Source organism: Cryptomeria japonica, chromosome 10 (genome assembly GCF_030272615.1).
Source record: "Cryptomeria japonica chromosome 10, Sugi_1.0, whole genome shotgun sequence".
In the NCBI taxonomy this organism is placed as follows: Eukaryota; Viridiplantae; Streptophyta; class Pinopsida; order Cupressales; family Cupressaceae; genus Cryptomeria; species Cryptomeria japonica.
In genome coordinates this window covers 249964716-249992486 of record NC_081414.1, presented here as the reverse complement: position 1 = coordinate 249992486, position 27771 = coordinate 249964716, and the positions used below count along the sequence as shown (strand labels likewise).

The 27771-nt window shown below is 34.7% G+C and overlaps 1 protein-coding gene across 2 annotated transcripts in view; it reads right to left on the bottom strand.

The window, feature by feature from the left end:
• Positions 1–5404: 5404 nt before the first annotated feature.
• The window catches only part of LOC131059858 (alpha-N-acetylglucosaminidase), a 180479-nt gene continuing 158112 nt past the window's right edge, over positions 5405–27771 (bottom strand). For both annotated transcript variants that reach the window (XM_057992916.2, XM_057992917.2), the window contains 5 exons: positions 20693–20803; positions 16912–17162; positions 6433–6670; positions 6141–6219; positions 5405–5978 (listed from right to left, as the gene is read on the bottom strand). In XM_057992916.2, the coding sequence (XP_057848899.2) occupies positions 5740–5978; positions 6141–6219; positions 6433–6670; positions 16912–17162; positions 20693–20803 (918 nt within the window). In that variant the 3' untranslated portion in view covers positions 5405–5739. The remainder of the gene's footprint in view (positions 5979–6140; positions 6220–6432; positions 6671–16911; positions 17163–20692; positions 20804–27771) is intronic.

Here is a 27771-nt window from a genome sequence, read left to right as displayed (position 1 = left end):
ACCCTCAACTTCCTTTTTTGTAATCTGAAGTAGAGAGAGAGCATCATCAAGGTGAGATCCACCTTGCCACGAAGCATCAAGCTTCCCCATGCTACCCCGTTAGAGGAGCCCAACCCATCCCAAAGGATCTAGCAATATGTGTCAACATGTATGAGGGAATCTAGTTCACTACATGAATCACTGTCAAGCTAGCATACCTATATGCTTACACAACACATCCAAAATATTCTTCCATTAAACATATTCATATGAAGGAGAATGCAAATCATTCTAAATAATGCACTCATGGGTGTGAGTCAATGATAATCAATGTCTACAATGTAAAGTGTCCCAATCATCTCACTATGATATTTGGACATTCAATAAAATAGATACACAATCCTAGAAGACAAGCCTGCAACTGACATGCAATTCTTATGATATTTAACTTAGTATGTTTTCAAAGTGATAACACTTATTGATTAATCTGCTAGAGATGATAACAAATGGTTAGTCAATAGAGGAGGCTAATTCACAACACAAACATGCCTCCGAAATGCCATTCAATATCAAATAAAAGGAGGATCTTATCTTCTCCCACGTTTATTAGATGTACGAAATTTGTGAATACAAATTTTGGTATCTATCAATGAAATTAATCACTTTCTCTTTAACACCTTGTTTATAATGCACCAAATTAGTCAATGTAACTTATGGCCCAATGTTATTTTAAAAATGTTGCATAAATTTATCCACCAATTGTTGAAAATTGTTAATTAAATTGCTAGGCAAGGAACAAAACCATTCCAAAGCAGTCTCTTTCAAGGATCTAGGGAAAAGTTTTGCAAGAATGTTAGGACATTACTGTATGAAGCGATAAATGTTTTAACATGAGTATATGGGTCACCTTTTCCATTTTATTTCTCAAAATGAGGTATCTCAACGTTTTGTGGGATTTGGGTTTGAAGGATACAGACGAAAAGTAGGCAACTTGGGGTATATGAAGGTATAGTGGATTGGGGTTCACTTATGTTGGCCAATTGTTGTTGTGACGATGAAACTTTTGCAACAAATGGTTAATGGTGGCACCAAAAGGTGAATTGGCTTATGAAAAGTGAATTTTGATGGAGGATTTGAAGGGATATTATGATAGGTAAGTGGAATATTGTTGTAAGTGGGTGGAGGAGATGGTTGATGCATGTTTTGAGAGACAAAGGGGGGATTCGTTGACGATGAAACATAGGCATACTTACTGATAGGATAAACCCCATTACTAACATGGATAGCATTAGCAATTTGTGCAATGGTAGTCATGATAGAAGATGTATACGTAGGAACATTGGGTATTGTTGTAGGCATACACATTGGTATCTCAACTTGGGTTTTAGGAGCGAAATATCTAAGCACTTTTGTGCAACTAGCTATCTTCATAGTGTTTTTATCCACTTTGTGAGCTATGCTACATATAACATCTACACCATGTTCATCACCTTGTATCAACTTCCTTAGATTCTCAATCAAGGAGACTGCCTCTCCAACCAAGTGTTCTTGACTCACAAGTTGTCGAAGACATTCCAATTCCTTGTCAAGTCTCATCAATTGCTTGTTAGACACTTGTATTGAAGGGTCATCCTCATCATGAGAAGCATGAGGGGTATGATTTTCAGTAATTTTAGGCAAGATAGGTGGTGGATTAAGGGAAGATAATTTTCCCAAGCTCTTAGGTGAGAATAAGTCAACGCTTAGTTTAGGCTTAGTACCATTAGCATTTAAAGCACTGAAAGTGATAAGTCTATAACTTCTCACAAGAATATTAGATTCAAAACAACAAGTTTTGAAACTCAAACAAGTACAAACTGTTAGAGTAAAATGTTTTATTTACTTAATTAATTTAATCATATTGATTAATTAATTAAGTCACATTTTCTTTTTTCACTTAAGCTAAATTTAGGAAGCTTTTTTAGGCATTTAATAATCATTTAATATGCATGCATCCCTTAGGTATATTAATAATTAATTTATTATTAATTATTAACTGCTTTTTAGGCTTTCTATCTGTAGAATTAGATTTCTTTATAAGGATGTCATATCCTTCATTGTAAATCAATCAATACAAGCAATATTCAATCAAGCATTTAGTTCTTGTTATAATCTTCAATATTCTCGTTTGGTGTGCAATTTCTCCTTTATATGTAACAGGTGTTCTTGCAGATGATTATCTGGGCTTGTGGGAATTCAACAATCATGAATTCTAACACAAACTCCAACAACACACAATTGCTCCTAGGAAACAAAGAAGGAAAGCTAGAGGAATTGGTTTATGCTTGCAATGTCTTTTATTAATTGACAAAATGTATATCAGATATGGATAATGATAATGCAATCAATTAAACAATGATATGAAATGATGCAATGATGCTATGATGTGATATAGCAAGGATATGACCAATTAACCACTTAATAAAGTTATGTGGGCTAACACAATAATAATTGATTAATGAATGCAAACACATGAAAGATGAAATTAAGAAATTAATGCCTTTAAATCTATTTTTTTTATGAAAACAAACTTAAATTTGAATATCCAAATATAAGATAATGCAAGCTATGTCAAGTTCACCAAAATGAAATGATTTGCAAATGGATCCTTTGCATAGAAATGCAAATTAGGAACTTTTTCATTCACCATTTGCAATCTATGGATCATTTCATTAGGGAAATCATCAATTAGGCTCAGCTTTAGTCCTCAAGGAGAGTTGAGCATTATGATTAATTGTTCCTCTTTGTTGATTTAATATGAAAATGTAAGATCTATGTAAAGCGATGCAAAATTGACAAGAATCAACATATACAGATAGATACAAAACATAGAGTAGACACATAAGTACATATCTAGAATTGAGATACAAAGAAGGGTGCATGTTAATGAAATTTGAAGTTGAAAGTGCTCGTCTAGTGAGCTAGTCTACCTAGACCTATAGGTGTCTTCGTTAGTTGAGGCTTCAGATTTTGAATCAGGATCTTCTATAGATCTTTCCATCCAATAGTCAACCTAAAAGTGTTGGTCAAGTGAGAAAAACAACATAGTCTAGGGGTTTTGGCCTGTTTAAAGTCTAGGATAGTGTGGCTTAGTCTACTATGCGCAATTTTGCAACTTTGGCTATCGGATTTGTAACCTGCACACATAGAAGGGGGGAAAATGTTGTGTTGTATAGGGGCTTGTCTAAGTCAAACCCTATGTTGGTGTTTTCACCTTCACTACAACAATGTTGGATGAAAGAGAGCTTACCCCTAGTAGGGCGGACAATGAAAACCTTCAAGGAAATGATTGAATTGAAAAATGATACCTTTGATGTAAAACTCCTTGCCTTGAAGCCCCACACAAAGATTGATGTTGCTTGATAAATGTTAACACATGCCTTCATCATGGAGGAACACAAGTTGATCATGATTGTTGAACTTAAATGCTTGATTGCAAACTTCTCTTCAATTGCCTTGAAGATGCTTGATTGAATGCTCAATTGGAAGTGATAGGAATGTAGACTTGTGTGATTAGGAGTTCAAATGAGAGAGGGAGTTGTATTTATACACAAATTACATCTTTGCGGGTGTAATTTTTGATGAAGGCCGACATTGGGGGAGCACTTTGTTGCAACTTGCAAAGACAACTATTTGAATTTCAAATTTGGGCCCAAAATTGCTGGACTAAGGCACTAAGCGCCATTATCTAGGAGGTCAAGGGTGCTAGGTGCAATAGTCCTAACATTTTAGCTTGAAACAAAAGTCATTGAGCAGACGATGGTACTGAGCTTCTAGAAATGGCCATTGACTAAGCACAATCAAGTATGAATCAAGGGCATGAGGCATAACCACTAGTGTGAGTCCAAAATGAATGAAATTGTAAAGGAGTTACAATTTGCGACACTACAACATTATTATTTTTTTTTAAAAGCTGGTAATAAGGATTACATGTTTTCAAAATGACATTTTCAAACAACTTCATTTGATCCCCAAAAGGTGAGGCAAAATTACCTTTTTGTCAACAATTTGGTAGTAAAAAGGAGACTTCATTAATGCTTAATTTAAGACTATAGGAGTTTGATATTACCCTCTTAGATAGAACCTTTCTAGACTAAATTATTATTTTTTAAAAACACATGATTTTAGTTATACAAATATCAAAATGCCCCATAAGTGATATACGCTATCATGCTCACCATAGGCCGTTTGATTTTCTTAATCACAATTGCTGATTTAAATGTTGGCTTTAATTGATTTGTTGACAAGAAGACTGCAAATCTTCTTGCAAATATTTTTGTGATGGTGCATAGAAGTGTATAAGTTTGTTAATGTATTATTGAGTTATGTTCTTTTGGTTATCACACAAAATTGATTGCTTGCAATTTGAATACATAGGGTCCAGTTTATATGTAGAGAACATTAAGTATAGTCCTCATTGCCATCTTCTCTAAAATGCCACTTTGCTAGTGTCTTTGAGTGGTGAAATCTTGACTTTGCTGCTATACAAAATAAAAACACCCATTTAGAATATTGTTTCAACTTGCTATCATCTCATCAACCATTAGTAGCAGTAAGAGACTTGGTCCTCTATATCGTATGATTTCATTACCTTCTTGTTGCAAGGTGTTTGTGTTTCTCACAACTACCATTTACATTGAATTATGTATTGTTGTTCTTGCCACATCCATATATAAAGAGAGATATTGTATCTAAAGATCTCAAGGGGTTAAGAAGAGACATTTTAATCGTTGCATAGTTAGCACATCTACTCATGGAGGTGCGAAATCTTTGTTTCAAGCTAAACCATCATATAAGTGCTTAGTGATAGTTGAATACAAGTTTCTTATACATTTAGTATTGCTTGTCTCAAAGTCAATTTTATCATTTGGTTCAATGATCTTTGGAAGCACACCTCCCCCTTCCCCTTGGTCAAGTAGAACTTAAAAAAGGAGTTAATCATTCTCATTAGTTGGTCCATTTATGATGACGTTTTATCATAAGCTCTACCCAACACTTTTGTTAACACAATCCTGGCCCTAGGTGTCTTCAGCTCACATGTTTGAGCACCAACAAGATGCATTAGATGTTACTCATAGATCAAAATTTTCTAATAGTGGTTCATTCATAAACTTTGACCTATTGATGCTATTTGACTTTATTATCCTTGAAGACCATGCCTGTTTATCCCTTTACATAAAAGAATGTATTATATTCATGTAATGCGGTGTAGTGTGGTTGATGAAGGGGATGCAATAAAAATTACACATGAGGGTATTCAATGCCTTTGTGTTAGCCACAAGAATATTCAACAGCCATATCATAATTGTTTTAGTTTTGTAGTTTTACCATAATATAACTCATCCTATAGGTAATATCATGTTTGGTATCAAATTCAAGCCCAAAATTATCAATTTTTTTGTTGTCCTTGATTTAGACTTATCATACAACCTCATTGTTAGACAACCCCATAAATACATCCAAGAAGGCTATCCTTTTATGACAATTGACAACACTATCAGCTTATGCTGAGCGCAAATAATGCTGGCAATTCAGTGTTTGTCAGAGAACATCAATAACAATGCCAATTAAGCTGCATGAATGCGAAATAGTATTTTCTCATGTTGAAAGGAGAGCTTCGATAGTAGAGTTTTCACTTGAAAAGTTGTGTACTTCTGACTCAAAGCAATTATAGATTTGGCAACAAGAGGAGGAAAACATGTTCTGTACAGCAATTATTATTTATGTTTTAAAGTATTTCTGAAACAATGCTTGTGAAATGTTAAGGGCATTTCCTTCGGCTTTAACAGAATAGAGATCCGTGTCTTCTTGCCATTTGTTGGAAAGCTTTATCCAATTTTTTCTCCACATATCCAATGGAAACGACTTGTTCTCTTTCATACTCTCTAGTAAATAGTCAAAATAGATTGATGCTCGTGGTAAATAATAGTTTCGTAGTAGCCCACCCCAATATTTGTTTGCTGGGAGAAAACATACAGATATTTATTAGTTTACAGTAACAACTAATGAATTCATAAGAAACTCTGTAAAAACAAGTAAAGGTGAAACGTATGGTAAAACAAAAATGCAGGAACAACTCTCATATTGCAAATATTTGTGAAAGAAATACAGTCACCCCATACCATAGTCATGTAGTTTACTTTGATTCGATTTGGTATTATCAAACCACATTGTCACTTGTGTTCTTGCATTCCATTCATACTGCATAAAGTCCATCGTAAAAATCAGCATCTATAGAAAATGATACAGAACAACAAAGAAACAGTGTTTTTACTTTTTTCAGCATGAATATAAATTGATTAAAACTATTTACAGTGAGGTAAACATGCAGATATATGTGAAAAGTTAAATATGAATAATTTAACGAGTGTCTTCAGAATTATCAACTAAAGGGAGTTGGATCTTTTTTATTACCTGCTTTATTTGTCTTGGATTGACTGCTAGTCGCTTGGCACTTTCTAGCCATGTCCCAAGTAGAAAATTGTCATCTGAAGCTAAGAGGATATCCAAGTCTGTGATGATCCCTAGAAATTTTTGACTTTGTGTAGCTGTTTCTTGAACATTGTTCAGGTTATAAGCTATCACAGCATTCCTGAATACCTGATTAGCAAGTTTTGCTAATGCCTGCCGAGTGAGATCGACCAAATCGTATCTAGGAACCATTGTACAGGTAGGTTAGCAAAATTATACTCCTATTTTTATCCTGTCAAAAACATTTTTAAATAGACTTTTGTTTAAACACTCAAGGCGAAAATACAGGTAGACATTTGTAATATCCTATTCTAAGAGAATAAGCCACATTCTTTATTGGAAGGGTTGTGTTTGCCTAAAAAATTTGAGTGAAAGACAGTGAGCAAGTTAGAGATAAGCAATTTAAACCATGAACTTTACTGTGCCAATTTGTAACACATCATAGTGACTGCTGAAATGACAAATGTTCAAAATTCTAGGATCTAAGAGCTTGCAAAAATATATATACAGAAAATATACACAAGTGAAAATGTTCACAATAAATAACATGTACTTATGAACAATTAATGACAAAGCTACATATTGCAAAAGTAGATCAAAAGAGTGAACTCACATGATAACTTTCTAGCAGTATCTTCTAGTTACCTTTAAGAATTTGTGGCTAAGTTTACATGAGTCTGGTTTTTATTTTCTAATTTTTCTTCTTCTGAGTTTGACAGAGAACCCATCACAGCTGTCGCACAAGTAACAAGATCTATTGTTGAACTAGTCTTAGATGTTTCCCCCTTGGGATGTTCAATTTGCACACAAAATTTATATCCGTTTTCAACCTCATAGATAAGAAAGGCTTCATTAGTGAAGATGCATAAGGATACGGCCAACCTGATTTGAGTTTTTAAACCTTTGATAGGATCTATGTTCTATGGGTCTTCAAAGAATAGATACAATGCTTTTACTTTACACCTGAAAATCACATCCTGTCAAACATATCAATAGTCCAAATTTTATCTAAATGGAAAAATTTGATAGGCATATTTATAAATCTTATATAGTTTAAAGCACTTGAATTTAAATGACAATTGGAAATGAATCTAATGTGTAAGGTAGTTATCAACTCTCCCGTTTTTAGTTATCAATGCTTATCAATGATTCCTTTTATTATTTTACTATATTCCACAGTGTCTTGGGGATGGGGATGACAGGGTACTGCAAGATGTGTTTCAGGGACAGGAGCCTGGGAGGTTGTTTTTTAGGGAAAGGGATAATAGTGTGTGTGTGTGTGTGGAAACTCAAATTTTTACAAGTATAACTATACATGACATTAAAATTTAAGTTCAGACATAATATATCAAATTCGATATTAAAGTTTAATCAAGGTACCTACCTATAAGCAGTTCAGATGCTTTGACCTACAAGTACCTGCAAACCCAGGACATGCAATTGTGTGGGATGTACTTGTATTATTCCAATATCTGATTCTGCTGCAACCAGGATGTCCACTTGGAAGAACTTGCAAAAAACACTAAGATATATTTGAAAAGTAATGTAGGCAAGTTGAACCTCAAACAAACTAATTACTACAATTCAGGGTATACTAAGGAAAGTTGCTCCTGCGGTTTTTTCTTAATGAGTATAGGGAACGATACCAAATAAAGGAATCTCATTCCATTGGAGATTTGCCCTCACAATTTAAAAATGTAGTGAGCTACAATAGGTAGAATATTGGCTATTTGGTGACACTTATGTGAAGTATTGACAATTTTGTCATGTAATAGGCATTGGCAACTACCCTAACGATGTGTATTATACTAAAGCTGTCAATAGACTCAACCATGACAGGGAAAAAAACCAAAGGAAAGTGTCAATCAAAAGCTCAGGAATGAGAACAAAATATTACTCAAGAAAGAAATATTGTTTGCTAAAAATGTTCCAGATTTATAAATCAACAAAAGATATAGCCATAGAAGGATCGAGCAGGATTCTACATATGCAACCTTTGTAGGCTTCTAGATTACACAACTAAATATTGACTTGTACTGCTAAGAAAACAAAGAGAGTAAAAAGATGAAATATGGTAACTGCAGTATCTTTGGATAGAATCCAAGATATTAATTCAATACGACTACAAATGGCAGACTCATAAAAGGACTTTAGACTATTACATGGGTTGCATGTTTAGCCAAAATGATGCTACCAAAATTTATTGGCAAAAATTAGCTATGATGTAGGCTACAGTTATAGATAGGAACTATGTTCTCCAGATCTCAAGGATGGGGGATGGAGGGCTTAGATTTGGGGATGGCAATGCAAATATGAAATATATATATATATATATATATATATATATATATATATATATATATATATATATATATATATATATATATATATATATATGTATGTATGTATGTATTTTGAAAAAGGTATAAGCAATAACAAATGAAACTTTGCAATACTCAAAAACATATTGCATTGAACAATGAAAATGCATAATCATCCCCAAAGTCTATTCCAAACTCCTCATAACTCAAGCTGTCAAGCTCCTCCAAACCAATACCAACCAACCATGTCTATGTTGCGTCATCATCAACCTGTGTTGGCTCTTCTAGCTCTACATCCCATCAGGTTGTTGGGCTTTCCTTGTACATAACTGTGTTTTGGTCATGAAAAGCAAGATACTATGTTCAATGACAAGCTTCTCCACCCTCGTAGAGGTAAGTCAATTCCTCTTAATAGAGTGGATGAGACTATAAGTAGATTAGTTCTTCTTAGTAGCAGAAGAAAAAGACACTTAGGACAACAAACAAATGACTAGTTTGTTTGTCAAAGAATTAAGCCCATCAACAAACGAATGACTAGTGTATTTGTCAAAGAATTAAGCCCATGCATGGTCCACCATAGAATTGAATCCTCCTTTGCTATAGTCTCCCTATCCATATTTGGCCTCTTCTAGATATTCCCTAAGCGTTGCAAATGTTGTGCACTCAGTATGAATGATGTTGTCTTGTATAGAATCGTACACCTTCTGAATGGCCTTCATGAACCTTGCCACCTTGGCATTCTCTATAGAGGTAACTTTGGCAGGCCTTTGTTCATACCAATTTAGGTTCAATGCAAATGCAACCATGTGCAAAGGAGTGTTGATCTTCTCTCGTCAACAATAAATGTTTGGTTGGATGTGTTCATCGTGGATTTGCAATGTGGGCTCTTTCTTTTGTACAATGCCCTTCATTTGGCCAAGCATACTGTCAATGCACTCATACAACTCTCCAAGGCAAGGTGCATTTGTGTCCCTATATCTAACAACTTTGAAGATTGGAGTAATGATGACCACAATATATCTCACATCAACCCAAAAGGGTGTCACTCTTCACCAACTTCACCCACCTCCTTTGCTTTGACTAAAAATCAAGCCACCGATTCCACCTTGTTATCATGACCATTAGTTGCAAGTATGATGTGTTAGAGTTCATATGCCTCCAAAATGCAAAAAATCGTAAGTTTTGATCACCTTGTTGCAAATGCTTTGTTTGTCCATCAAAGGTAACCAATCTAAGACATATTCCCTTAGTGAAAAAATTTCCTAAGTATTGTTTTGTGTCATCTCCCATGTGCTCATTATGTGTCAAAGTCTGCAAAAATTCCAAACAATTTGTGTTGGGTTTATTTAGGTCATTTCCTTAAGTTTTTGACTATTGTTAGAGTTTCAAATTTTTGGAGTTGTTGATCCCAACATGCCTTTCAATCTGATCCCAACATCTCAGTCCTTTACCTTGATGATTTCTCTACCTATGGTTGTTGAAGTATAGGCCTCTCCCTTACCTTCATACCATCCATTTGAGCCCTAAAACCTTGATCCAATGCCTTACAAACTTTTGTGTGCCAGAGTTTCAAACTTGTGCTTCTCGTGATACCATTTCTATGGTATCCCTGAGCTTTGATGCCTAAAGCTTTATAATGGGCACTTAAGTTTTTTACTCCCCACTAGACTATCAGAGCTTCTCTGCCAAGTACCCTTCACATATCATCCTCAACTCCCAACTCCCAACTTGACATTCTTCACTAACTACTCTAACAAAGATGGAGTTGCAGCGATCCTTTTAGTTAGGTACTTGTTACTTGTTATGCCCAACTCTTGGACCTTGCAGATTTCATAAACTTTTTTGGAGTTGAACTTTCACCCATACCCTTACCTAGGTACTCTTCCTTGTGCAGTTGTAAACTCTACTGCCTGATAAATTCCCTTATACTTTCTATTGGAGTTAGAGAAGGAGGCTTGCCTTATAAATGGTACTTGGTATGAGTCACAATCAAACCTTGACCTTTGACATTTCAACACTCTCTTATCTCATTGGGATTGTTTGTTTGGAGTCTTTGGACATCCTTCCATCTACATGACTTCCTCAACAAAGGAAAGTAGAAAAGGTTTGGAGGTTCATATGGTTCAAGATGTTGCAAAGTTTGTGAAAATGTGAAGGAAGTGAAGGAAAAAAGAAACCAAGGAGAAAGCTTGCAATTCCTCATGTTGTAGAGTTCATGAGTTCAGTAACTTTGCAAAATTGTGATATAGTTCTCAAAACTGCAAAAGATACAACATAAAGGAACAAAGAAAAATTAAAGTGTAAAGAACTTGAAGAAAAAACAAGGCAAGGTTATAATTGTTGCAAACTTTGCAAGTTTGTGAAGGATTGTGAAGTGAGATTTTAGTGAAGAAATAGAAAAACTTGCGAATTTCTCAGTCACTAAGTTTGTGAAAGTACAAAAAGGTTGCCACATGCTTTAAGTTGCAACAAAAAAGAAAGGATAAGGAGAGAGAAGGAAAATGAAGAAGAAAAGAGAGTAAGTTTTGAAAGTCATGTAGTTTGCAAGGTCAAACTTTTGACAAACAAAGGAAGGGGCAAATACATTGGAGTTTCTAAATGCAAGGAAGGGAGCCAAAATGTTTTAAACATCACAACTTACCCTTGTACGTTCCAGCTACCCCTTTAGGCACCATGAATATAGAAAAAGATCCCTTATCTACTAAGTTGACCTTATATTTTAGGGTTTAACAAAAATGTGGAAGATCTACATAGGACAATTTCAAGCCCTAGGCATTCCCCATGCTTTGCAAGTACTTCCAAGTATAGTTCGAAGACTCACTTAGTACTCAACAAAGCTTGCCAAACTCACAAGTCTTCTAGCAGAACCTTTATTCAAGGTTCTTCGTATGGTGGATGGAGATGACATGTCGATGGATTTCCTTTATGAGGCCATGCATAAGGTCAACAAGGCCATTTTGCATTTCTATGGTGGAAACCAAAGAAAAAGTGAAATGTAATGTCCCCATTTTAGGATTTAACTAAGTATAATGACCCTTATATTATGCTCATTATTACTTTAATCATTTCAGTATATTCTTATTATTAAAAGGATTATTATTCCCAAAATGCTTATCCACAATTTACCATTATCTAAATATTGCTTACAATTAATAAATTTATCCATTTTTTATTATTATTAATAATATTCTTGTTAATATTACATATTCACAATAATTATTAACTAGACACGGTAAATATTAATTTGCAATCAATATCAATTACTATTAAATAGTATTCACTATAATTATTAAATAATATCAATAATTATTATGAACCGATACTTGTCTTAGTTGGCAAAGACTACGATCAAAAGATATTCTGTTCACACGTCTCTTAAGGGGAAGATATACCCCTTGAGACTCTTTAAAATAGGAATTGGTCTTTCCCAGCCAGGGCATGGATGAAAAAGAGGAAGTTAAGGAGGGAACGGAAGACAAAAATAAGGGGTCGCAGCAGTCACCACTGCCTGGGGAAAAATAAGAAAGAAAGAGAAATACAGGAAAGACAAAAAGTCATCAGCAGTCTTGGAAACATTACGGGTATGACTATGATGATTGCTAACAATATCATATGATGCTAATACAATTTAATATTAATAATATACTTAATACTACTCATACAAATTAATAACAATACTATTAATACAATTCAACACTGCTAATACAACTTATACTATTAATATGATGTAGGAGGCACATATTAACGTAAAAACACTATTAATATAGTATAACTTAAAGGTGCCAAAATAATATAATGATGTTAATGTAACCTGAAGCTAATACTGTTTGTAGAGTCAGAGATAATATTGTCAGTATGGTACGATACTGCCAATGTAATACAATTCAGATAATGTAATCAAATGTAGGTGAAAATAATATAATACTGTTAATACAGTATAATAATACCAATATAATTAATACTGGTCATACAATGTAATACGGATAATGTGACATAAGAGGGGAATGTTAAATACTACTAATAAAATAAAACCTAAGGGTGTAAATATAGCATAATGTTATTAATGTAATTTGAGGCTAGTGTTGAGAATATAAATCTGATATAATATTGCCAATGTAGTACAATAATATCAACATAATATGATAGGTTCAATAGTAGCTAATTGCTGTTTTAATGAACATGAATATTGGTTCTTCATCACTTATGGTATATCAAAACCATGATGAGAGAGGGTCTGAGAGGATTACTAGAGGGATGGTATATCTGCTCTTGGGCCTAGGGAAGATGATCTCTAGGGCACCCTATCAAGTCACCTTATTCTAGTTTCCCTGTGGTTGAAATTCTCCAATAAATTAGAGATGCCTTATGATCAAGTAAATGCTCCTCTATTCCGTTTCTTGTTTTACTTGGGATTGTGATTTTTGGGCAAAAACTAGAGCATTTATAAATAGGGGACATTACATGAAATCACTTGGCACATCATTGATCATAGATGGAAGAACCAACTCCACCAACCGATACATGCCTTTGCCTACTACTTGAACCCAAATTCTACTTTTTGATAAATTCAAGGCTAATAAGGAGGTCATGGTAGGTGTTATTAAATATTACATGCATTGATAAGATGGTGCTAGATGTTGAAATGAGAAAAAAATCTTGATGAGTTGAGGGTGAGATTTACTAAATATGTTCAATGAGGACATTAGTACCAAGCACAAGAAGGTATCTCAAGAGGAGTCCAAAGTCCCATCCAAGCCAAGCAAGGAAGATGATAAGAAGCTGGATTTTGAGAGCAAGAATGAGTAAATATAATATCAATAAAGGCCATTAATTAATTAATATTTGTGGGACCTGACTCCTTGGTTTGGTGAAAGATTTTAAGGGCAGAGTAAATATAATATCAATAAAGGCCATGGCATATGAAAAATATTTAACCTTTGTAATCACCGGGGGTCTTAATTTTAAGGGCAGAGTAAATATAATATCAATAAAGGCCATGGCATATGAAAAATATTTAACCTTTGTAATCACCGGGGGTCTTACATTATGAGAGATGATATTTTCTTATGTTTCACACCTCAAGGACTATCGCTTATTTTTGTTGACTCCACAGGGTAGGAAAGCTTCCAGGCATGTGGGTTCTTTTGAATTGCAGCATTCTGGGTGCAACAATCACAGAATTGAGATCTTAATTTCTTGCTGGAGCTTTCTGGTTCATCGTATATTGTGGAATTGTAATTTGTGGAAATATCAGAGATATTGATTAAGGAGTATAATCGTAGATCCCTAATTGTTAGTGCGATTATAGAAGCCGACTCAATTTGAAGAAGATACAATGTTGCAATTTACTTAATACTTGATATTAGAGCCACACTTCCATTTAGACGGGTTCATTCTTGCAAGAACAGAGATCATAGCGATGCTGGTGCCATCCATCCCATAGCAGTAAAAGACTTATGCGAAGAAGATTTGCTGAAGTGCCTCCCAGTGCTGAAGCAAATACATATATCTTAAATCTCAGAAAACGGATAGAAGAGAAAGGTTGCTCATTGAAAGGAGTGTATTGTATGTGGTTGTGAAAGTTGTTCAATGTGTAAAGCTGTTCTATATGTAAATACTATCTGAGATTGCAATAAAGGGTCATAGATTTGAATAGCCATATTTTTTATTTATTCTTTGATTCTTTGTCCTGCTACGATTTTATATATAAGTTCTCGAAACATATATGCAAAATCTGAAGCAAACTTAATCGCAGAATTGAATCTACTAACACAAGTTCAAAATTGAATTCATCCTTCTCTGTCTTTTGTGGAAGAAATTGGTATTTTGCTAATATTCATATTTAGGGACATTTCACCTTGGTGTCGAAACTTGGGAGAAATTTGTGGAGTGCGGCTTAGATATTTATTTATAGTTTTTTTTGTGATTGTAGGTGGCGCCCATAGACCATTAGGGTTAGGGAAACTGGGACAAAGATAAAAAAAATTTCTGATTTAAATGAATGCACTTTTTGCTTGAATTGAATTGAGAGATGCCTAGGTGTTTTCCAGTGTGCTTGGGAGACATAATAGAGTCCCTTGAGGGTCTTGGGGAAGTCTGGAAGTCTCTATTAAGTCCCCAAAATAAGGGGAATACATCCCCTCTTTGAGAGAGACATCTCAAAAGCATCCCTTGACAATGGTGGCAGTGGTGGAATGTAGGGTGTGGATGGGGGGAGGGTGAGTGGGAGATGTTTTCCTAGAGCATCTGCATTGCAGGGACGCATTTGTCTTATAAGTTTGGTTTTCTGGTGGGGGATGCATCCTCGTGGAAATATTGGATAAGAATAAGTTTGAATTATCAAGTGACATGTTGGTGATTCAATAAGCAAGAGACTAGTCTATACAAATAGTACATATTGATAGTCAAGGTGTAGATGCAGTACTCATTGACATATGATGCACTTGTATGTCTAAAAAGTAAACTAGACACCTAGAATGTACAGAGTCTGAACCATTTACTGTGATATTATAAGTACCATCATAAGTTCAATGATGCCTTTGGCAATAGTGAGACCAACTATCATACATTGGACCATAGAAGCAAAAATATTTCTCAGGAATAACTCAGCAAATCAAGAGATAAAGATTTTTTCAATTCATTGGGTTTAAATAGGTTCAGGGTTAGGGAAAAATTGTCGAACAAATTAGAAAAAATATTTTTTTGATTGAAACACTGTCAAAAAAATGTTGATTTATAGGCAGTAAATTGGTTAAAAAGTTGCAGAAACACATTGACCTGATAAATTCAAATCCTAACAAGGTTTTTTGAAAAAGCAACAGAGGCAGCAACAAATGATTTATTGCAAGAAATTGTGATTTTTTAAAGATATATACTTCTATGCATTGAAATGTAATTCATCAGGGTAAATTGGCTAAAAAGTTGCACAAACTCATTGACCTGATAAATTCAAATTCTAACAAGTTTTTTTTTTAAAAAGCAACAAGGCAGCAAGAAATGATTTATTGCAAGAAATTGTGTTTTTTGAAAGATATACGCTTCTATGCATTGAACTGTAATTCATACAGGACATGTAATACAATAAGATTCTGTACGTATGCCATTAGTTCTTAAATGAGTTGTACAATTACATATGCTCCATCATCACAATTAATCACTGTTAGCCACTGTTGTTATCTGATTCAGATTGGATTACTAATTTTTCTTGACCTGGTGGCAGGAAATTTGAGGCAGATTTGGACTATTGCTCTATGGCCTTAACACCTGCATTTTTTAAAGAGGTTGGAGATTGGTTAAAAGCGATTAAGTTATGAGAAATGGCATGCAACTTGAAGGTCCCATAATAGGTGATGCCCTAAGACCCCTACTCTGGCTTTAAAAAGAAAAAAATAAAATTGTTTGGACTGTGTGCCGGATGGAAAGGCAGTATTCCCCACCTATTTTAAGATCTTTTTATTTCCTGATTAAATTCAGGATAATTGAATTACAATTATACTTTTGGTTTGCTGACCCCGATTACTGCTACTATTAGCTAAACCTTTGATATTGTCCCCATGCATCTTGGCTAAGCAGCTTGTGATAAAATAATTTAATACATGAAAAGAAAAACAAAACCACTACCATATTCTCAATTATTCTCTCTTTGATTCTTAATGATGTTTGTTTTCAATTTTATTCATTGTATAAAAGTAAAATCATTTTTTTAAACCTTATACTAGTTCATTTTAAATTACTTCAATATATAAATAATACACAAATAAAACATATAAAAAGGTTTTAGAAATATATTACGAAAGTAGTTTTCACATATTTTGGAGAAGAGTTGGAATCTTATTCAAATTTCAAATTTGGTCTACACACCTGAAACACTAGTTATTACTTATTAGTTCACCAGTAATAGTTTCATTGAGTAAGGCAGTCTTCTGTGTGTTTTATATTAATAAGTGAGACACATTTCCCTGCTTTCTACACGGAAAAAAAGAATTTAAAAGGAAACTCTGTTATCCACAGAAAATTAGAGAAGAGAAAATCCCAAACAGCATATCATAGAATGATCTTAGTCTGAACTTCTAAAGTCCTTTAATCAGAATTGGAGTTTTACCTGTATGTGATGCTATGAGTGAGAACCTCCCCACTGTCAAGGAAAAGACGTAATGCCTGGATGACCTTGGAAGTTGAATACCATAAATGTGGTTGTTGAAGCCAAGCAGGATTTGATTCCATTAATAAATGTCTCTCCGCTCCTAGTAACTTTTCAAAATTTATCATCTTGTTACCTTTTGTAGTCAGAGACTCTGAACTAAAGGATGGATTTAAATCAGGGAAATCTACAATGAAATCTTTGTTATGGTCCTGTTCCATGAATTAAATCATATGGATGGATCAACAAGTGAAATATATATACAAAACATATGCACTTTTATTTTTTAAATATTATGAAATAAATCAATAGTTGGTATAACATACTTTTATACTCTCTTCAAAATTAGTATACAAACAGTGAACATAATTTTGAAATGGCTGGAAAGAAAAGCCAACTAGCCTTTACAAATTCCCATACATATATCAGATTAGTTGAGATTAAACCAAGTAGCAAACTCCTCTCCTTCAATACCTGAGAAGTATAGGATGGAGCTTTTTGAATCAGAAATAGATTATCCCCTCTTATCTTTAAAGAATATACTATGGTTCAATGGTTGATAAAACGATCCTACCAACGACATATGGTCAGTGACACCAATACAAACTCCCATTCTCTCCTCTTAAGATTATCACAGTGGTAGACCCTTTTGTCTCTCAAGGCCTTGTTAAATTGTAGGTGGTGGCAAATCAATCAATGGCATATTATATAGCATTTCTTGAATGCTATCTTAGGGTTTACAATATATATCCTTATTTTAAAACATTTTGTTCCTATTCAAATCCTTGCTTCCTATTTTGCGATAAATTTTTTGTAAGTACAATATTTACTAGGGTGTCATTTGATGCACTAAAAATTAGTGTCATCCCAGTGACTTCCAATTAGAGGTGGGTTCTTTTATAGAGAGAAGAATAGTAAGTTGATTATCAATGTTATCTTTGACATCCTAGCTAAATGACGTTTAACTATTCACGTCTACTTTTCCATCGATGAATGTTGATTATGTTATTCCTACGTTACCCCAAGTTTCCGGGACGGCAATTTTTTTTGCCAAATTTGGGGACGGGGGGGGGACGGCAAAGGGGACAGCTATATAAAATATAGGGAAAATTTAAAATATATAGGAAAATTCTAAATGTTCATATGAAAACATGGATAAAGCATGCATCTATACATTATATTCATATGAAAACATGGATATAGCATGTGTATGATACTATGAAAACATTTTATAATGCAAACATCGAACATACAACATTATCATAGACTCAATACTCAATATGCACTCATAATTCAGAATTTCAATTCATTCACATTGTCAATATGCATATCATAATAGATATTAAAGAAATAACATACAAAATGCCCAAAGGCCACACTGCTGCCATATTGTTTCATTGTCAATTGCGATATGGAAATCAAAATAGTACTAAGTAAATACGAAAAAGCAAAGTATAATATTTATTATTTAATATTTTATTATTTAATTTATTTTCTATTTATAAATTTTAAAATTTATAATATGAATTAATTTAAAATTATAAATATTTGATATGAATTAATAAATTTAATGTTGCCTTTTAATTTTTGATATAGGGCCCATGTTAGAAAAATAATAAAATATAGACAGTCGTATTTTGATTTCATAACTATTCAAATTCAATAATAAAAAAAATTGAGTCATTTTAAAAATTTTTTCAATATAGAGGGCCCATGTTAGAAAAATTAAAAAAAAATTGAAAATACAACTTTTTTTTAATATTTTTCCCTAGCTCTAGATGTGGGGGACGCCTAGCCGTCCCCAATCCGTCCCCAATCCATCCCCAGCCGTCCCCAGCCGTCCCCCTGTTTCGGGGACGTCCCCTCAAAATTCTGGCAATTTGGGGACGGGGGGGGGACGTCCCCTGGCCGTCCCCAAGTCCCCGAAACGTCCCCAGGACTGGGATGGGGGTTTTCAAGTAGAGGACGCGTCCCCGGGTTTCGTAGTGTTATTCCTATCTTTGATTTTGTTCCATGTCAGTTTGTGGTTTGATTCTTTCCATGATGCTGCTTTGTTGTTGGTGTCCAGATCTTATAAAATTAATAAAGACATAACATGTCACCTCCATGGGTGGGTGATTGAAATAAATGATAACAATTAGAATTGTCTTCCAAGAAACTGATTGATTTCTGTTATTTGATTTCATTCCTAAGGTATCATTATACAAAGGATTTGGTACAAATATGGGAGGGAAACATTGGCTGTTGAATTTCTCTTTTAGATAGAAAGGCAAGTTTATGTTTGTATTAATAAAAAATCAATGGCTGACTATATTATCATTGTTTATCTCTCCTTCTGAAGGGGATTATATTATCTTAAAATGGTTTATGAACAACTCTAGCCATTGTCTTTGAGGTAGTATTCTATGTTTTCAAAGTGTGGATTATTGGTGGGATTTCATGGTTGAAGATTTGGTGTGTTTGAATTTCATTCATTTGTTTGCTATAACAACCAACCCTTTTTCATCTTTTGAACACCAATTGCAGTTCCATATCCATCAGTGTGGATTTTCATGTGGTTTGGTGGATCCCGTAATGTGACAATGGTGCTTCTATTAGAATTTTCATTAGGGTGTGAAGTACGTTCTATTATTTTTCTATCCATCTGATTTTCTTTGGAGCTTTTTTAGGGGGTTAAGCATTTTAAGATAAATATACCTTTTGATAATCCTAAGAGCCCTTAAAGGTTTAATTATAGGACAATTACTGATGTTTCCAGTCACTACAATTTTGATCTTTGGCATTTGCCTATGTTAATAATATCAGGACTAGACATCATATTTGCAAAGTTGTATTTAGATAGTGTGGTATATAACAGTTCGCTTACAAGTTAGAACAAAATTTTAGAAAGTCCTCTATTTCATTTCACATATATTGAATTGGGACTTGTGATGAATTCTCCTAGATTTGGTTTAAAAATATTCTTCATCATTTTCACAAGGTATTACTAAGAACTTATAATTGACCTCTCTTGTGGTTGAGTTGTTTTTGCCACATCTGAATCCCTTATTCTTCATTGACAAAAATGATTGTCTGATTTTCTTATTCTTCATAATTTGTGTCTCTTGTAGTTAAGTTGTTTTTGCTACGTCTAAAATTTATGAATCTTACATCTGATTCTCTGACAATGGTCAAAGGTACCCGTCTTATAGTACAGATGAAAAGGAAATATACTAATGCTAATTCACTGTGGATATAACATATGGTCTTCATTCTATGTTTAAATGCATGAATACATGTCTATGAGGAAGTGTCTTCAAATGTCCAGAAATCAAATATAAATAATTCATATACACAAAGCAAGTGACTTTAGAAGACATCTCCAGCCTAGTTTATCTCTCAAGTTAAGTTTCAAGAAAAACTATTATAGTAATATACACCCAAAGTCTTATAACTGTTACCATATGATAGCCAGTTCATTAACCCTCAACCACCACAAAGTCAATAAAAAATATGCAAAGTGGTATTAATATGCGAAAAACCTGTTAACCAAATTCAGTTGTTTGAGAATAATTTGTTGAGAATTCTTGATGTTCCAAAGTTAGAAAACATGAATCACTAGGCCCACTCATACTCGGAATAGGCAGGGTAATTGCACAAATCATCCACATGAAATATAACCTTATGTATAATATGCTTTGCATTCATTAATGCACTAAAATGTTGGTTAGTGAGAAATCCAAATAAGAATACATCAACTTACCTCAACTCCATCGGTACAATTGTATATAGTTTGATGTAATATATTCCAGGCTTGTTCTAGTTTAGGCACAACCTTTCCATAACGTCTGTAGGAGTAACTCTTTAGCCATTCCTTCAGGAATTCAAAAAGATTGCATTAGATTTTGTTTAGCAATTAATTGAGTGTCATGTTCCTCATTAGCTGTTCATCCATTCTTGCATAAACTCATGATTCAGTAAACTCTATTTCATAATGTAACATCCATATATTATCACTTTGTTGTAATAAAATAAACTAAATCTCATTGAAACTTGAACATAACCTTACCAAAATTAAACTAAAAGAAAATCTGATACGCATGTCCATGGATTTAGCCAAGGTTAAAAAATTGCAATAGTTTTTCTGATGTATATGTTTACAAATCAAAGGTCTATTGTCAAGTCAGTTTTTAAGTTTTTCCAAGAAGATTCTTCAATGAGGATGTGTACTACCACTAGAATGCTAGATAAATTTCCAAATGTTTCTAAGTTTCCACTCCTAGTGATCTCACCACTTCTTTTTTAGGCCCTGCTAAAGGCAGAGAAACTATTTCTTTTCATTAGTTTTTCTAGAAAATCGTGCAATTGCAAAAAAACATTTTGTGTGCTGCAAGCATTTTCTGGATTTGACCATGTATATTTTTTTGTTAACAACATTTCAGATCAAACTCCATGATCCATCATCAATATGGACTGGTAATTTCATGTTTTTAATATTTTCTGCTATTCTAAATTCTGCAAATTATTTGCATTTTTGCCTTCAAAATAGCTGCAATCCCATTTTCTGATTCATGCATTGAATTTTCCTCCCTGCTCTTGAAATTTTTCATTTATAAAAAATAGTAGGAAATTATCTCATTAATTAAAAACTCAGCAGCAAGAAAAATTAAATCACATACTAAAGTTTTTGAAGTGAGTTATTTGCTCCCGATGGAGAAATTATTAATCAACTTGTAATGTTTTGTTATTTTTTCCCTGCTACACCTATAATTTTTGGAAAAAACTATTTGTTTGACATTTATGAGACACATATATCTACTCCTTGACCTTTAAGGCAGCTATAAAAATCACTTTCTGATGCATTTGAGACACATGTTCTTCAAACCTTTTGCCTACATACTTCTCCTCTCCCTGTGCAAGCTACATTGCATTTTCCTCATTTCATGAAGAGGGAAAATAGCAGTTTTCAATAAGTCTTGATATTACAGTTTCCGAGTGGTGGAAGAGTCCTTCATTCTATGGTCCTTGCCATGGCAGATTGGGAGGACATGATGAGAATATATCATCTTGCACTATAGCTGCAGATAATGATATCATACCTTCCTTCGCCTAGCCTGCAATGGATGAAGGTTCTTGGATTGGATTGTAAGAATACAAATTACGACTTCTCAAAAATGGTCAGCAATCGTCTATGGACAGTGACTTGCAAAAGTGCAGGTGCCCTTGTGCTTCCAGGCTCTCCCTTCATCTGTAAATGACAATATTGTTGTTTTTGTTTATCCTTTCCCATGACTTGTTTATGGCAAGGGCTAGGGCAATTTGTGTGTTATGTTTGTTCATTTAAAATATTTAATCGATTCCTGCATGTCTGCTTCTTTTCTATTTCTTGAAGATATTAAAACCACTCCTGCATAGCTTTCCGGCTATGTGGGTTTCAGTGTCATGGCTTATACTCAGTAAAAAGCTCCCTTCCATTATGATTTGATAGATGTCCATGCATTGCAAGGCTCATGCATGAAATGTAATGATTGCAGGATATACACAAAATGTGTTTGTCAAAAAGGTTTTGAAACCTTTCAAGCAAATGCAATTGGCATATCTAAAGCCAATCTCCACAACCTTTCCTAGCATTCTTCCAATATATGGCAAAACTACAGCATTTGAGTAGGGCATTCACATCCATCATAGCATAATCAAAGATTTCTGTCAGATATTGTGGTTGCAAGTGCCCTAGAGGACATACATGCAAAATATAAAATCACACACAAGACACAAGAACTGCTTGGAAAAATTCCTAAAAAAAATACGGTCTCATGAACTGCAATGATTGTATCGCTCTTTTGGTTCAGGCCAGGCAACCTAGTGAGATGAAAGACAATCCCAAAAGTGTTAATACTTTTAATTGTCCAATACTTGGCAGAAAACGCCCAGCTCCCTCCAACATGCTAAAGTTTTGACTTTTGGTGGATAGATTCCACCAAGGATTATTTTTCATGGTAGCAAAACAGACAGGATTATTTTTCTTTTTTCAAACTTATTTCATGGCAATTCAAAAGTCCTCTATCATGAATTGTGTCTAGCTTATCACTTATGTTCCACAAAGTGACCCAAAATACAAGATTTGGACATACTCAATACAATTTGGTCCTGTTTCGTCATATACTTTGCTGCTTCTATGCATCCAACATATTTTTATAATTCCAAATAAATTTTAGGCTATAGAAGTGAACAAACAAATCAGCTATGTGATACCTTCTTAGCCTTAGTACTGTTTGCTACTCTGTCTTGTAAACTATTTTTGTTTAATTAATGCTAGAGCTGAGTTTCACATGATTCTCTCAGGTTGTCCTACAGAGTCTTTTATACTACTCTTCGATAAATTATTTTAATTTATAGTTGGCATGCAGCCAAAATCTTGTAGCTCTTGTTTTACGCTACTCTCATTGGGCAGGTCTGTAGACAGCATTTGAAATGACACTCTTCTAGAATAGTATCCTTCAAGATTCCATGTGCCAAAAATATCTTAAACTAATTTTGACACTAATGTCACTGTTTAAACACTTGCCATCCAATGGTCAACATAAAAGTATGTTTATGTTTTGTGACTAGATACATTAAATTTCCAACTTGTGTTTCAATAAATAAAAATTGAAGCAAATGATCTACATTTTTATCGGGTATATGTAATCTACTCTATCCTACTACTGCCAATTCTTGTTTTGAGCATTGCTTGGGAGTTTACTGGTGTTTACCGCTACGGTGTCAATTCAGATTACAGAGTAAACCGAATGGAAATAAAGTACACAAATATTATTCATTAAGTAATTCACACAACATAAACAAAATTCACAATATGGCCAGAATGATATATCTTTATTGCATCAGGCAAAATGGATGTACAATAATCACTACTGCCGGGGTTCCCTTAAAACACATCATAAATACTACTTGGCAGTTGGTGGAGATACCAATCGTTGCAAACTGCCAACTAAACCCTATGGGAACCTGTTGTGACGTTTTCACACATCGCCCCATTGCAAATGGGGACCCCCTCTTTTTCGCTTTTGTTTTGCTTGTTCTTCTCTTTGCTTTTAGGGTTTTGAGTGAGTGAGTGGTCTGTCTGGGCTAGGGCTAAGCCTTAAGGGTTTCTTTTGGATATTTATACAAGCTAAGTCCAGTCAAATTTTGAAAGTTATTAAGCGTCCTTCCAAAGGTTGATTTTTGAAGTAAGGTGAGTCTGTCTGGAAAGTCAGATATGTCCCAGGTTAGGTCTAGACTCGGAAATTTTTGGGGTAAAATTCAAATTTTATCTAAGTGTTAGCATTTTGAAGATGAAATTGTATATTCTTGCCTAGGTAAATTTTGATCAAATTTCGGAGGCAAGATGATGCCTGAAACAAAGAAAGTGCTCCTGTCCTTCACTGGAGGCCCAGGGTGAATTTCATTCTAAGTGCAATTTCTTGTTTTGCGAGGGCTTGCTAACTGATTCCTGGCCTTGAAGATGACCTAATTTTGCCTAGTGAAATGATTGGAGACCTAAGTTTTGAATATTTTAGCCAGAAAGGACAAAAGTGCTCCCGTCCCTCCAAGGGACTAGAGCACAAATGTTATTTTATGCATATTTGTCACTGACTTTTCTATTTTGTTTTGTGCAGGGTCTTCTGGAATGATAATTGGACATGACTTGATACTTTTGAAGATTTTGAAGGCACAAAAATGGTGAATTTTGAAGGTTAAAGGAAAAAGTGCTCCTGTCCCTCTCCAAGGGACCAAGGCAAAGTGCTCCCGTCCCTCACTGAAGGACCAGGGCGAAAAGACTTATTTGAGTCATTCCTGGCCTTGTTTGGTTAAATTGAGACATCAAAGGCATGGTGAAGGACGAAATGAACATGATAAAGCATCCAGACTTGATTAAAAACAATGAAATGATGAAGTTATTGCCTAGAAGGTAAAAAGTGCTCCCATCCCTCACTGAAGGACCAGAGCACTTTTCTTTATATGCACAATTTTAGACCTTTTTTGGACATTAACTTCTATTCATAGCATGAAGTAAGATGAAATCTTCCCTAGCAAAGGAATTTCGAGGTGAAAAGTGAGACAATTTGGCTTGGAAAGCAAAAAGTGCTCCCGTCCCTCACTGAAGGACCGGAGCACTGAATTTCAAATTCACACTATCTTTGTAAGGTTAAGGTGATTTTATGATTTGAAGAGGTTAAGGGAGGCATGTTTTGTCCATTGAATATAATTTAAGCGGTCTACAAAGGAGTAAATCAACCTAAATGACAAAAAGTGCTCCCGTCCCTCACTGAAGGACCATGCCACTTTTTCAAGTTTCTCTTCTTTGTTTGATATTTTATGGCAAAACTTGACTTGGATTGGAAGGACGAATGATGTTCTATGCCTTGGACGCAATTGAGAGGTTTAAAGGACAAAGAAGTATGCCAAAATGACAAAAAGTGCTCCCGTCCCTCACTGAAGGACCATGCCACTTTTTCAAGTTTCTCTTCTTTGTTTGATATTTTATGGCAAAACTTGGCTTGGATGGGAAGGACGAAGGATGTTTTATGCCTTGGACGCAATTGAGGGTTTGAAAGACAAAGAAATACACCAAAATATGAAAAAGTGCTCCCATCCCTCTCCAAGGGACCAAAGCGATTTTACAAAAAGTGCTCCAGGGACCAAAGCGATTTTACAAAAAGTGCTCCCGTCCCTCTCCAAGGGACCAGAGCGATTTTCCAAAAAGTGTGAATTTCCTGCAAGGCCAAGGCAAGTTTGTGATTGAAATGAATGGAAGAGGACATGATTAGCCCATTGAAGATAATTTGGGAAGCTAGCAAAGGACGGATAAGCTTGAAATTGAAAAAGTGCTCCCGTCCCTCACCAAGGGACCAAGGCGAAGTGCTCCCATCCCTCACTGAAGGACTAGAGCACTTAACATGTTATCTAGCCTTTTTCACCAATTTTGGACAAATTGAGGCCAAGGCGCAAGTTTGAAAAAGTGTTTAAAATGCCTTGAAGTGGAATTGAGATGCGAGAGTTGCAAATTTTGACGACAATTGGCAAAAGTGCTCCCGTCCCTCACCAAGGGACTAGGGCGCAATTTCCAAATATGACCATTTACCTTGCATTTTGAAAGGATATTTTTATTACCAAGGCTCAAGATGGAGTGAAATGTGATATTCTACGCCTTGAGGGTAAATTGAAGATTAATGTGATCAAGAATTCATGCAATGGACTCAAAAGTACTCTCGTCCCTCACTGAAGGACCAGAGCGCTTTTTATGAAAACAATAAATTCCCTCCGAGATTATGCTAAGGCAAAGTTGTGTGAGATAGGAAAGAACTTCTAAAGCATGGTGAACGAAGGTTTGACTTCAAAAAATTGAGAATCCTAGCCTAAAAATGAAAAAGTGCTCCTGTCCCTCTCCAAGGGACCAAAGCGAAGTCATTAGCATTCTTTATTTTTGCCATATCCCAACGTTAATATCCTCCAAATCGCATTAGATGCCAAATTGCCAACTTCGAAATATTTGAAAAAATTAAATTAAATTGGTATTTAATAAATTGATTTTAGGCCTTAAAAAATCGAACTTTTATTGTGAAGGCATTTAAAATTAATTTTTTTTAAATTAAAAAATTAAATGTGGAGCGCACAAGGCATTATTTGCCTTTATTTGACAAGTCGGCCTACTCCTTTTGGGTTTCTATTTATTATTTCACCTTTTATTTGCTAGGTCGGCCTCATGGGTAAGTGGAAGGTGAGCACTCTATATATTGGAGGTGTTGTTTCACAATTCAAATCATTCAATCATCCTTTCAAGTGCGAAATTGGAGAGCAATTTGAGGAGCGAAATCCAGAGGAGTGGAGCGAATTTCTACTAAATGTGGAGAAGCTAGTAGAGGGCGAAATTCATCTTGGAAGCTATCGGAGAGGACAATTTCTTGCTAGATTGGAGGATAAATTCCAGATGTTTTGAAGGTATTTGAAGGCGAATTTCCAGATTTTTGAAGAGGAAGGTGGAGTTCTTTTCCAAGCTAAAGGAGGTGCATTTTATCCAAGGGAGAGCTTTGATCTACCCTTTGCCTAGCAAAATTCATCTATTTTTACATCATTTCTTAGAGTTAATTCTCAAGAGGAGGTATGGCAAAATCATCTTGACACCCTTATTCAAGGTTTGATTTTTTTAGACATTTTTGAGAAAAGTCTAAGTATTGCATGGTTAATTAGGAAATGATAACTCAAGATTTATCATGAAGTTTCCTAATTAAAATCTTGAATCTTCCTTTTAAAGTTTAATTTTTAGATTTCAAGATATATTACTAATTTTGAAATGTTGTGTAGGTATCAAGATGGCGACTCCAAAGCCCGGAGGATCTACAAGTCGGCAGGTTCTCATCAAGGACGATCAAGCAAGGACAAGGACGACCTTCTTCGATCCAGCCTAGCATCGACAAGGGCAACCTCTTCCAATCCAGCATTCCAAGACGAGGTACATCATCATCCTGCACATCAAGGACACAAGAAGTTAGAGCAAGGGTTCGTTGAAGAAGCAGATAGTTCCAGATGAGTTAATTAAAGCTAGCTTCTCAACAACATCAAATTGAATATCTACCAAGCTACAAGTGTCAGACGAGTTGGCATCCTAGTCATCACTCCTCCAGTCGGATTGGTCCATCTCAACAATGTCCAGATTCAATGTACCTAACTCATAGAAGGTAGCACAAACTTCAATGTACCTACCCCAGCTATCCATTGGTCGAATTTTCTAGAGAGGACATGTGTCCAAGCAATACAATTATTTCATTGGTCAAGCATTAAATGTTATGTAATGGTTGTAACAAA